The 12260-nt window shown below is 44.3% G+C and overlaps 1 protein-coding gene across 1 annotated transcript in view; it reads right to left on the bottom strand.

Moving 5' to 3' along the window:
* KNTC1 (kinetochore associated 1) overlaps window positions 1–12260 on the bottom strand; it is a 352480-nt gene that overhangs the window by 90333 nt on the left and 249887 nt on the right. The window contains exons 55-56 of the mRNA XM_077293161.1: window positions 11796–11931; window positions 9081–9176 (exon numbers count right to left, since the gene is read on the bottom strand). Of these exons, the coding sequence (XP_077149276.1) occupies window positions 9081–9176; window positions 11796–11931 (232 nt within the window). The remainder of the gene's footprint in view (window positions 1–9080; window positions 9177–11795; window positions 11932–12260) is intronic.

The raw sequence follows: 12260 nt of genomic DNA, 5'->3' as shown, positions 1-12260 counted from the left end.
TTGGAAGTTGCCAAGGAACCCCGGCAAGCAGCTGCACCAGGTCTGCGTACCATGACCGCCGAGGCCAATCTGGAGCGACTAGTATTGCTGGAACTCCCTCTGTCTTGATCTTCCTGATTACCTTCGGGAGCAGCGCCAGAGGAGGAAACAGATATGGAAGACGAAATTGGTTCCAAGATAGGACTAGTGCATCTACGCCAATTGCTCTTGGATCTAGATACCTTGCGACGAACCTGGGTACTTTGGCATTCAACCCGGATGCCATCAGATCCACGTCCGGTGTCCCCCAGCGTTGGCATATTTGCCAAAAAACATTGGGGTGAAGAGACCACTCCCCGGACGCAAGACCCCGTCGACTCAGAAAATCCGCCGCCCAGTTCTCCTTGCCCGGAATGTGAACTGCCGAGATCACCGACTGGTTGTCTTCGGCCCAGCGGAGAACTTGCTTTATCTCTTGCATGGCTGACCTGCTGCGGGTGCCCCCCTGATGATTTATGTAAGCCACAGCCGTGGCATTGTCCGATTGGATCCGGACGGGACGACCCGCCAGAAAGTGGTGAAAATGCTGCAGTGCTAGCCAAATCGCCCTTATTTCCAACAAATTGATCGGACGGGATGACTCCCTTGGGGACCAGCGTCCCTGTGCTGTGTGTTGGTGAAACACTGCTCCCCAACCGAGAAGACTGGCGTCTGTAGTGACTATCAGCCAATGATCTGGAGGAAAGACCTTCCCCTGCTGCAGAGAGGCACTCTTTATCCACCATGTTAAGGATTGTCTGACCCGGGGAGATAGACGACACCTGAGATTGAGAGAAAACGGACTCCTGTCCCAGGCTGTCAAGATTGCATGTTGGAGTGGTCGGAGATGAAATTGTGCAAATGGCACTGCTTCTATAGTAGCCACCATCCTTCCTAAAACCTTCATGCAAAACCGGATTGTGTGGGGACCTGGCTGCCGAAGAATTCTCACTTCTTGCCGGAAGCAGAGTACCTTGTCCTGGGGAAGGACTGTGAGACCTCGAGCGGTGTCGAAAACCATCCCTAAAAAGGTACTAGAGATGACTTCTTCAAATTGACCAGCCACCCTAGGCGGGATAGGGTGTCCAGAGTGATACTGACGTTCTCTTGGCATGCCCGAAAGGTTGACCCCTTGACCAAGAGGTCGTCTAAATATGGCAGAATGACTATGCCCCGAGAGTGCAGGATGGACACAACTGTTGCCATTACCTTTGTGAACACCCTGGGAGCTGTGGCGAGCCCGAAAGGCAACGCCGTGAACTGGAAGTGTAGTTCACCTATGGCAAACCGTAAAAATCTTTGATGTGGAGGAAATATGGGGACGTGCAGATAGGCATCTTGAATGTCTATGGAAGATAGGAATTCTCCCTTTTCCATAGCTGCAATTACAGAGCAGAGAGACTCCATTCGAAAGTGACGAATGCTGACAAACTTGTTTAAACACTTTAGGTCCAGAATGGGTCTTACAGACCCATCCTTCTTGGGAACTATAAACAGATTGGAATAGAACCCTTGAAACCTTTCTTCCTTTGGAACGGGAACAATGACCCCGTTGAACTGAAGAGATTCGACTGCCTTGAACAAATCTCGTAAGCGGGACCTTGAACTGGGAAGACTGGACGGAAAAAAACGGCCTGGCGGAAGAGTGACAAACTCTATTTTGTACCCTGAAACCACCAGTTCTCTTACCCATCTGTTGTGAATGACGGATAACCAGGACTGATGGAACAGAAGTAGGCGACCGCCTACTCTGTTGGAAGCGACCTGAGGCTGCCTCCAGTCATTTGGCCGAAAACCGAGGATACCTAGATACCCTTGACCTTGTCGGTTGAGATCGCATTCTTGCCAATGGATTAGCCCTATATGAAACCTGGTGTTCTTTGTCTTGGTTAGACCAACTTGGAGGGACTGAGCTTGGCGCCGTAGTCCACCGGGTGCTACGAAAGGATTTAAACCTTGCTTGAAATTGGCGACGAAATGGTTGTTTAACCCTTTGTTGTGGAAGAAAATTGCTCTTCCCTCCTGTAGTATCAGATATAAGCCAACTTCGCGCCAAAGAGCCGACCACTCTGATAAGGAAGAGATGTAAGAGATTTCTTTGAGGTAGAGTCCGCCCGCCAAGTCCTCAGCCATAGGGCCCTTCTGATAGCAATAGCATTTGCCGCTGCCAATGCTGCACAATTTGCCGCATCCAGAGCTGCATTAATCAGGTAGCTTCCAGCTAAAGATATCTGATTAGACATCTCTGTCACTTCTATAGGTAACTCCCCATACTGAAGAGCCTTAGTTACGGACTCTGACCAAGATATCATGGCTTTGGCAACCCAGGTCGCCGCAAAAGACGGTGCGAAGGCTGAGCCAGAGGCCTCAAACACAGACCGAGCTAAGCTCTCTATGAGCCGATCAGTCGGATCCTTAATAGCAGACCCGTCCGGCAGAGACAGCAGCGTGTTAGAGGCCCACCTTTCACGAAGCTCTGGCGCGAAAGGATACCTAGCACTTAGAGCCTTATGGCCTAAAAATCGTTTATCCGGTCGCTCCATGTGTCGTTGGACTAAATCCTCAAACTCAGGATGAGTAGAAAACAACTTATGCGGTTGCTTGAATTTCTTAAAAGACACCTTATGACCCGAAGTCGAGGTGGCTACGTCCTCTACTCCCAAACTCTGGTTAACGGCCTCAATGAGACTATCAACTGATTCCTGATAACCAGGAGCCTCTAAATCAAGAGACCTTTCTGACCCATAGTCCGAACCGTATTCACTCATTTCCCCCGAAGAGGGAGAACGAGAGACGGAACTCAAAGATGCTGATGCACCCGATGGACCGGGAGATGCTGTGTGGGTTCGTTTCCCCTGCATCTGCCGAGTGGGAGCGCGGCCTCTGCAGACCGGAGGATCTCGAGAACTGGAGGACTTTTCCAAGACAGGCGGATGAACGTCTCTGACCCCGACAGGGGCTTGAAGTGACTCAACCGCTTTTGTTAGTGACGCCATAGATTGCGTTAAGGATATGACCCATTCAGGGGGTGATACCGCAGTCTCAGGTACAGGTGCACCGGACAGGGTCACAGGGGGGGCTCCTGAGCACGTTCGGAATCGCAAGCCTCACGGAAACGGTTACTCTGCGCATGCGGAAAGTCAGACCGACAGGCACTACATGAGGTATACAGAACTGTATGAGTCTTAGTCCTTCTAGACATGCTGACTCTGCTGCTGTTATGATCTGTACCTTACAAAAAGCTACTAGATCCAAAGTAGTGCCGCTGTCAGGCTGAGGGAAGTAGCACTTACCCCAGTCCTGTGTCCCCGTCCCACACTGAACCATGTTCTCTCTTCCCTCCTGTCCTTATGTAGATTACAGGGCGGATATGCACGGAGAAAGAGAAAAAAGGGAGGAGGAGTTACCGGTGCACGGCTCTGACTCCGACCTCCGCGACTAGGCCGAAGCAGGGGACTTTATTTTCTCCCATTCCCTGGGCTCTCCCGGGAAAGCTGGGTGCGTGCACGGGCGACCGGAAGTGAGCGCGGCCGAAGGGGGCGGGACTTCCGCCCGTGTCCTTGCTGGGAACTACAGGCCCCATGACGCAACGGACCGGAGCTGAAACCGGAAGTCGCCGATAGAGGCGGAATTACTGCCCACTCTGTACAGCGCATGGGAATCAGGAAGTAAGACACCGTGCTGAGCCTGCAGAACGTGATGCAACAGGAGCCCCCGCAGCCTCCTGATAAAGCATAAGGTCAGAGAGGCGCACAACTTGATTATTCCATATGTACGCAAATATGCAATAGACAGTGCAGACACCCTAGCTCCATACACCCTTCAAAAAGGTGAGGAGAGGGACCGTCTGCCTCCTTTAAACACCGCCAACAGCATCCAGGGCTGCGTTATGCATGGGTGATAAAAAGTGGAGGCTGCACGGACAGAATATACATGCCTGTACAACCTAGGGTTCCGATACCTCAGGGTGGTCAGGTTTTAGTCCGGCAAAAGGATCCCACGTTGCGGGAGAGGATACGTGGAGGCGACACTCCACGTGCTTGCCCGTTGTTGGTTTGGGGAGACCGGACCCTATCAAAAGGATCCGTCGCCCCTATTTGATGATCCTAGAAGATATATATATATCTGGGGAAACCCAGAGATGTGCCTCCTACGGACACTAAGCATAAAACTGGAGCTGTCAGGGCCAGTGGCAAGGTGTATACTACGGAGGAGGAGCTAGCTTTTTTTGTGTCTACTTAGTGTCAGCCTCCTGGCGGCAGTAGCATACACCCACAGTCCTGTGTCCCCCAATCAGACGATGGAGAAAAAGTTATAGTCCTCAGAATAAAGCGATGCAAAAATAATTATTTTTTATATAAAATAGTTTTTATCTTATAAAAGCGCCAAAACATAAAAAAATGATATAAATGAGGTATCGCTGTAATCGTACTGACCCGAAGAATAAAACTGCTTTATCAATTTTACGAAACGCGGAGCGGTATAAACGCTGCCTCACAAAAATCAGAATAAAAAGCGATCAAAAAATGTCACACGCCCAAAACTGGTACCAATAAAAACGTCAACTCGTCCCGCAAAAAACAAGACCTCACATGACTCTTTGGACCAAAGTATGGAAAAATTATAGCTCTCAAAATGTGGAGATGCAAAAACTATTTTTTGCAATAAAAAGCGTCTTTTAGGGTATGTGCACACGTTCAGGTTTTTTGTTTTTTTTTTCAAGTTTTTTTGCGATAAAACCACTATAAAAACGCACTAAAAATGCATGCATTATGCATTCTATCATTTAGAAAGCATTCTGCATGTTTTGTGCACATGGTGCGTTTTTTTTCCGTGAAAAAAATGCATCGCCGTAAAAAAGCAGCATGTTCATTAATTTTGCAGGTTTTCCGCGTTTTTCCCGCAATTCTATGCATTTGGAAAAAACACATGAAAAAAAGCACAAAAAACACGTCAAAAAACACGAAAAAAATGTGAAAAAAAAACCGCATGCGGATTTCTGGCAGAAATGTCCGGTTTTTGTCAGGAAAATTTCAGCTAGCAATCCTGACGTGTGCACATAGCCTTAGTGTGTGACAGCTGCCAATCATAAAAATCCGCTAAAAAACCCGCTATAAAAGTAAATCAAACCCCCCTTCATCACCCCCTTAGTTAGGGAAAAATAATAAAATTAAAAAAATGTATATATTTCCATTTTCCCATTAGGGTTAGCGATAGGGTTAGGGTTGGGGCTAGGATTAGGACTAGGGTTGGGGCTACAGTTAGGGTTGGGGCTAAAGTTAGGGTTAGGTTTGGGGCTAAAGTTAGGGTTTGGATTACATTTACTGTTGGGATAAGGGGTGTGTTTGGGTTAGGGTTTCAGTTAGAATTGGGGGTTTCCACTGTTTAGGCACATCAGGGGCTCTCCAAACGCGACATGGCGTTTGATCTCAATTCCATCCAATTCTGCGTTGAAAAACTAAAAGAGTGCTCCTTCCCTTCCGAGCTCTCCCATGCGCCCAAACAGGGGTTTACCCCAACATATGGGGAATCAGCGTACTCAAGACAAATTGGACAACAACTTTTGGGGTCCAATGTCTCGTTACCCTTGGGAAAATAAAAATTTGGGGGGCTAAAAAACCCTTTTTGTGGGAAAAAATTATTTTTTATTTTCACGGCTCTGCGTTATAAACTGTAGTGAAACACTTGGGGGCTCAAAGCTCTCACAACACATCTAGATAAGTTCCTTGGGGGGTTTATTTTCCAATATGGGGTCACTTGTGGAGGGTTCTACTGTTAAAGTACATTAGGGGCTCTGCAAACGCAATATGACACCTGCTGACCATTCCATCTAAGTCTGCATTCCAAACGGCGCTCCTTCCCTTCCGAGCTCTGCCATGCGCCCAAACTATGGTTCCCCCCACATATGGGGTATCAGCGTACTCAGGACAAATTGGACAACAACTTTTGGGGTCCAATTTCTCCTGTTATCCTTGGGAAAATACAAAACTGGGAGATAAAAAATAATTTTTGTTTGAAAAAAAAGGAATTTTTATTTTAACGGCTCTGCATTATAAACTGTAGTGAAACACTTGGGGGCTCAAAGCTCTCACAACACATCTAGAGAAGTTCCTTAGGGGGTCTACTTTCCAAAATGGTGTCACTTGTGGGGGGTTTCAATGTTTAGGCACGTCAGTGGCTCTCCAAACCCAACATGGTGTCCCATCTCAATTCCAGTCAATTTTGCATTGAAAAGTCAAACGGCGCTCCTTCCCTTCCGAGCTCTGCCATGCGCCCAAACAGTGGTTTACCCCTACATATCTGGTATCAGCGTACTCAGGACAAATTGCACAACAACTTTTGGGGTCCAATTTCTTCTGTTACCCTTGGGAAAATAAAAAATTGGGGGCAAAAAGATCATTTTTGTGAAAAAATATGATTTTTTATTTTTACGGGTCTGCATTATAAACTTCTGTGAAGCACTTGGTGGGTCAAAGTGCTCACCACACAACTAGATAAGTTCCTTGGGGGGATCTAGCTTCCAAAATGGTGTCACTTGTGGGGTGTTTCAATGTTTAGGCACATCAGGGGCTCTCCAAACACAACATGGCGTCCCATCTCAATTCCAATTTTGCATTGAAAAGTCAAACGGCGCTCCTTCCCTTCCGAGCTCTGCCATGCGCCCAAACAGTGGTTTACCCCCACATATGGGATATCGGCGTACTCAGGACAAATTATATAACAACTTTTGGGGTCAATTTTCTCCTGTTACCCTTGGTAGAATAAAACAAAATGGAGCTGAAGTAAATTTTTGTGAAAAAAAGTTAAATGTTCATTTTTTTAAACATTCCAAAAATTCCTCAGAAACGCCTGAAGGGTTAATAAACTTCTTGAATGTGGTTTTGAGCACCTTGAGGGGTGCAGTTTTTAGAATGGTGTCACAGTTGGTTATTTTCTATCATATAGACCCCTCAAAATGACTTCAAAGGTGATGTGGTCCCTAAAAAAAAATGGTGGTGTAAAAACGAGAAATTGCTGGTCAACTTTTAACCCTTATAACTCCCTAACAAAAAAAATTTTGGTTAAATGTTCATTTTTTTCTTCCACATTGTTTCAGTTCCTGTGAAGTACGTAAAGGGTTAATAAACTTCTTGAATGTGGTTTTGAGCAGCTTGAGGGGTGCAGTTTTTAGAATGGTGTCACAGTTGGTTATTTTCTATCATATAGACCCCTCAAAATGACTTCAAAGGTGATGTGGTCCCTAAAAAAAATGGTGGTGTAAAAATGAGAAATTGCTGGTCAACTTTTAACCCTTATAACTCCCTAACAAAAAAAAATTTGGTTCCAAAATTGTGCTGATGTAAAGTAGACATGTGGGAAATGTTACTTATTAAGTATTTTGTGTGACATATCTCTGTGATTTAAAAATTAAAAGTTGGAAAATTGCAAAATTTTCGCCAAATTTCTGTTTTTTTCACAAATAAACGCAGGTAATATCAAAGAAATTTTGCTACTATCATGAAGTACAATATGTCACGAGAAAACAATGTCAGAATCATCAGGATCCGTTGAAGCGTTTCAGAGTTATAACCTCATAAAGGGACAGTGGTCAGAATTTTAAAAATTGGCCCGGTCATTAACGTGTAAACCACCCTTGGGGGTAAAGGGGTTAATAACGAGTGTCTCACGACAATCTCCCCTATAGGACAGTGACATCAGGTGATGTCACTGCTCTATAGGGCCTCAAAGTGATGAACTGACATGAGACAATGGCTCCTGCAGTGCATCACTGAAGAGCTTACTGTAGTTCACTCTCTCGCTTTATGGCAATGCTGCGTGGGAAATTTCCATCGCAGCAGTGCCGCAAGTGAGAGTATGAACTATACTCACAGCGGTGGAGGGATACAGTGTGGAAGGATACCTTCCGTCATTTTATCGCCGGAGCCCCTGGAGAGCGGCCGCATCAGCTGATGTGGCAGCTCTCCACGGGAGATCGTCGTGGGACACTCATATTAATTGGATTTCTGCGGATCAGGGAGTATATTGTTTGTTTATTATTTTAATATTTTTTTTACAGGTGATCGATGGCTTCGGGATCAAGGTGATTGGTGACTATGTACTGTATGTTGTATGTACTGTATGTATGCTTTGTATGTTGTATGCACTGTATGTTGTATGTAGTATGTACTGTATATGTGGGTGGTTTTTTTTTACATTCAACACATTAGCCGGATAATGGGACTACTACTGTCCCATCATTGGATAATGTGTCAATCACTGTCTCTGTAGCAGGCATTGCCGGATGGGACTTGTAGTTCCATCGGACGATGCCTGCACCCCCCCCAAAGACCCCCACGCACAGCCCTGCAAACCCCCCAGATAGCGCCGCACAGTCCCGGACAGACCTCCAGACAGCCCCGCAGACAGCCCACAGTCCCCGCCCGCACACACATATACGCACACAGTCACCTCCCACACACTTCCCTCCTCCCAATCCGCAGAATTTCATCCGCAGCTAAACGGCAGATCTTTTTTACATCTGTGGTTTTGCTGCGGATGTGCCCGACACAATGCAAGTCAATGGGTGCAGAAACGCTGCAGATCCGCACAAAGAATTGACATGCTGCGGAAAAAACAATGCTACGTTTACGGCGTTTTTTTCCGCAGCATGTGCACAGCGGATTTGGTTTTCCACAGGTCTATATGGTACTGTACACCACATGGAAAACTGCAGCGGATCCGCCGCGTCAAAAACGCAGCGGATCCGCGGGCAAATCCGCAACGTGTGCACATAGCCTGATAGTTCTGCTTCATGTGACTTGTCTTATTTACTGCACAATACTGTGTCCTGTTGTGTATAAATATGCGACTCTTCAGATTTTGTGTTATACTCGGCTTGATGAAGAGACCTTGAAAAGACTCGAAAGCTTGCCATTTATTTCCATCTTGTCCAGGTATGTAGTGTGAGGTACGAACTGACTGCATGTCTCCTGACCCGAACTACAAAGCTTCATATATACCTACACAGACCATGTTTCACGGATGTCTGAATTTCGCCTTGGACATGTCATTTATCAGCTTACCATGTTAAATCCAAGCAGCTTTTGAAATAATCCACTCCAGAGTTGAGGGTCATAAACTTGGTATTCTAAACTAAGCTCTGTTACCAATCTCACCGCCTAGAAGAGTAAAATAAGATAATAAGTAATTATTTTTAATATGTAAAGTCCATAGTAACATCATATTTAATGGCTAGAACAGCTTAGAATATATGGTGAAAGCTGAGCAGGATAAGGACCTAGAATGAAGGTTATCTATAAAGTGGGAATAATATCTGAGGAATGAAGCTTGAAAGTGAATGCTCTTGTTATAGAGGTTAAATCATGTTTTTTTCCCACTGGGTAATTGGCTAAAAACAAAAAAGTGCCCAAAGCCAGAGCTAACTATATACCTGCATAAGGTTTATACACTCATTTTACTAATTTAGCAGCATATATAAAGCTCCTAAACTTCAAGGGGTGACTGCAGGCGGGTGATTTAGATCTTTGTACCAGAAAAACAGGTCTCAAGTTATATATATACATCAAGAAATGAATCAGGACAGAGTGTTACACCCATTAAATAAAGGATGAGATATACAGAATAGTTAAATATTCAGATATTTCAACAGGCAGCTAACATGAGACAGATTTTATTTACCTTCTCTAAAAAAAAAAGCAAAGCTTACTATTGTCCTGATGTAATAACTTTCTTTCAATCTTTTGGATACAGAGACAAGAAGAAAAAAAATGAAGTGTGTTCAAAAGGTAGATCTTCACTAAAATTAGGAAGATAATCTAAGTGGTATAACAAAGTACATGAAACCACACTTTTCACACCGTGAGTTGGCACGTTACAATTAAGCTTATTCTCTGATTTTCTGATTGTTTCTGTAGACAGGATTCTTGGTGGTCAGCTCAGAATCCCACTAATATCTTATGTACAGTACATTGAGTTTACAAAACCACCACTTTATTGCCTATAGTGTAAAACTCTTCTCTAAGGCTGGTTTCAGACTTGCGATCCTGTGCGCTGTGGATGGCAGCATACTTCCTCCTTGCTTCCTCCGTGAAGCCCAGGCTCCGCCTACTTCCGGCTGCATCCAGGGTTTCCTTGCGTACCTATCTTTAACATTGGATATGCAGGGACATGCGTTGTATGCGGATGTGTCCGCATGCGGCGATTTGAGGTGTGCGGCGCCTGCATGCAAACTGCAGCCGGCAGTAGGCGGAGCTTCACGGAGGAAGTACGCTGCCATTTGCAGCGCACAGGAACACAAGTCTGAAACCAACCTTAATCTACTAGACATGATTAAACAAACTGTAAATGGACTTTGTCTGAATATAACAAATGATTTTTAAGATGCCTCAGCTTGTTCCTTACAGAGACATTGTTGCAGACTGGTCATGTTACACAGGTACTGTCCCAAGCTTGCTTGCTTACAGATGGAGGGAGTCGGTGGGGACCTGTCTTTTGGACTAGTCACCTCGTACCCAGCTACGTTGTCGACTATGTTTTCCCTCTGTAACACCTGTACATTTCACAGTAAAACATAATTCTTTAGACAGCTGGAGCCGGTCTCTGACCATGCTGCCTTTAATTCAAAAAGCAAGAATTGGCTGACAGATTTCCTTTACGCTCTTATTTATTAATTTTATTAAAAGCCATTTTGGGCATAAAACCTTCCTGTATACATTGTTGTTATTGCAAAGGCATACACTGAGAAAGACCGCACAATTTGCAAAAGTTTTCTTTTTTGAAGAAATACCAACACAGACTTGAGATCAAGGTGCAATTCCTTTAGAATTAAAGAGTTTATTCACCATTGGACAAGCCCTGATTAATTACTTTAGGGCCACACAGAAAATAAAAAAGTCTATATTCACCTCCTGCAGCGATGTGAACGCTGCTATTCCCTGTTGGGTCCTGTGACCGTTGCAGACAATTCAGACAACCTCTTTTTAAATATAGTAATACCTCTAGTAACATAAAAACAATAGATACTAACCTCTTGCAACGGTGCCGTTAAAGAGATGCCAGGGCTTGCATGACATGGTTATGCCACGTGAGCTCTGTAGCGAATCAGTGGCCGCTTTTAGGCTGCTGCCCGTTCTCTATTAATGTTTGTCCGAGGTTTATCAGCAGGAAGTGAGCGCACAGCAGCCCAGTAGTGGACAGTGATTAGCTGCAGGGCTCACAGGACATAATGTCCTATGAAACTCGAAAGACCTGCTGCTGACATCGCTGCAATGATGCAGGCACTGGAGAAAAATATACATTATTTGTATTTTACTAGGGGAACTACCTCATTAAAAAATAAAGGTTTGTCAATTTCCTTTAAAAGGAACATATCTTAAGAAGCGTTCACTTTATTGTTAAGAATTTCAATAAAACAATACCATTTATTAGTAAAGTAGACAACATGCCAATATTTCTAATTATGAAAGTCAAAATTTGCTTAACTAAATACTGAAGTAACCTCCGATGAATACAATGTAGTATTATGTTTCAAGGCAAAAAGTGGTTTTGTAACAATAAATAAATAAAAAAAAGCAATACATAACTGTGTTCTGAAATAGCTCACAGATTTCATGCAAATCTTGCATTCAACTAATCATAACGAAAAATCAATTAATACTTTTCATCAAAAGTGTGCCCTGTCCCCTTGTGTCTGAGTATTCTATTATCCTGAAAGCTAACAGTGATCATCTCCCACTCACTGTTCTGAACAAATACCCTTCACTGTTCTTCACACTCACCCTGGCCTCATGGCTGTGGTTCTTCCATAGGCCTTTTATCATTCCTTCTTTGGGACTGCTATGGAATGACTCTAGAGTGTATGGGATGTTTAATATTTCAAATTCTGATAGATAGGCACAACACTTGAGGTAATACCTAGACAAGAAACAATGGAGAAAAAAGTTATTGCACACTCTATACGAAAAAAAATAAAAATGTGTAAAATCACTAAAATTACCTTGACGTTTGCTTGAAATACTGATAAGTGACACAGTTATTGAATCTTTTTGGCAACCAAATAATTTTCACAATTTCACATGTTTAGAGGTTTATTGATCAAAAGGCGAGGATACTGCTAAGGTGGCCACACACCTTTAGTATCCATTTATGACAGCCATTTCAGCCATCTTCACAACCCAACCATGCAAGTGTTCTCAATGAAGAGAGAATAACCAGCAGCTAGACTTCTCTACCATTGGCTTATA

This window comes from Ranitomeya variabilis, chromosome 1 (genome assembly GCF_051348905.1).
Source record: "Ranitomeya variabilis isolate aRanVar5 chromosome 1, aRanVar5.hap1, whole genome shotgun sequence".
Taxonomy (NCBI): Eukaryota; Metazoa; Chordata; class Amphibia; order Anura; family Dendrobatidae; genus Ranitomeya; species Ranitomeya variabilis.
This window is presented reverse-complemented; position numbering and strand designations above follow the sequence as displayed.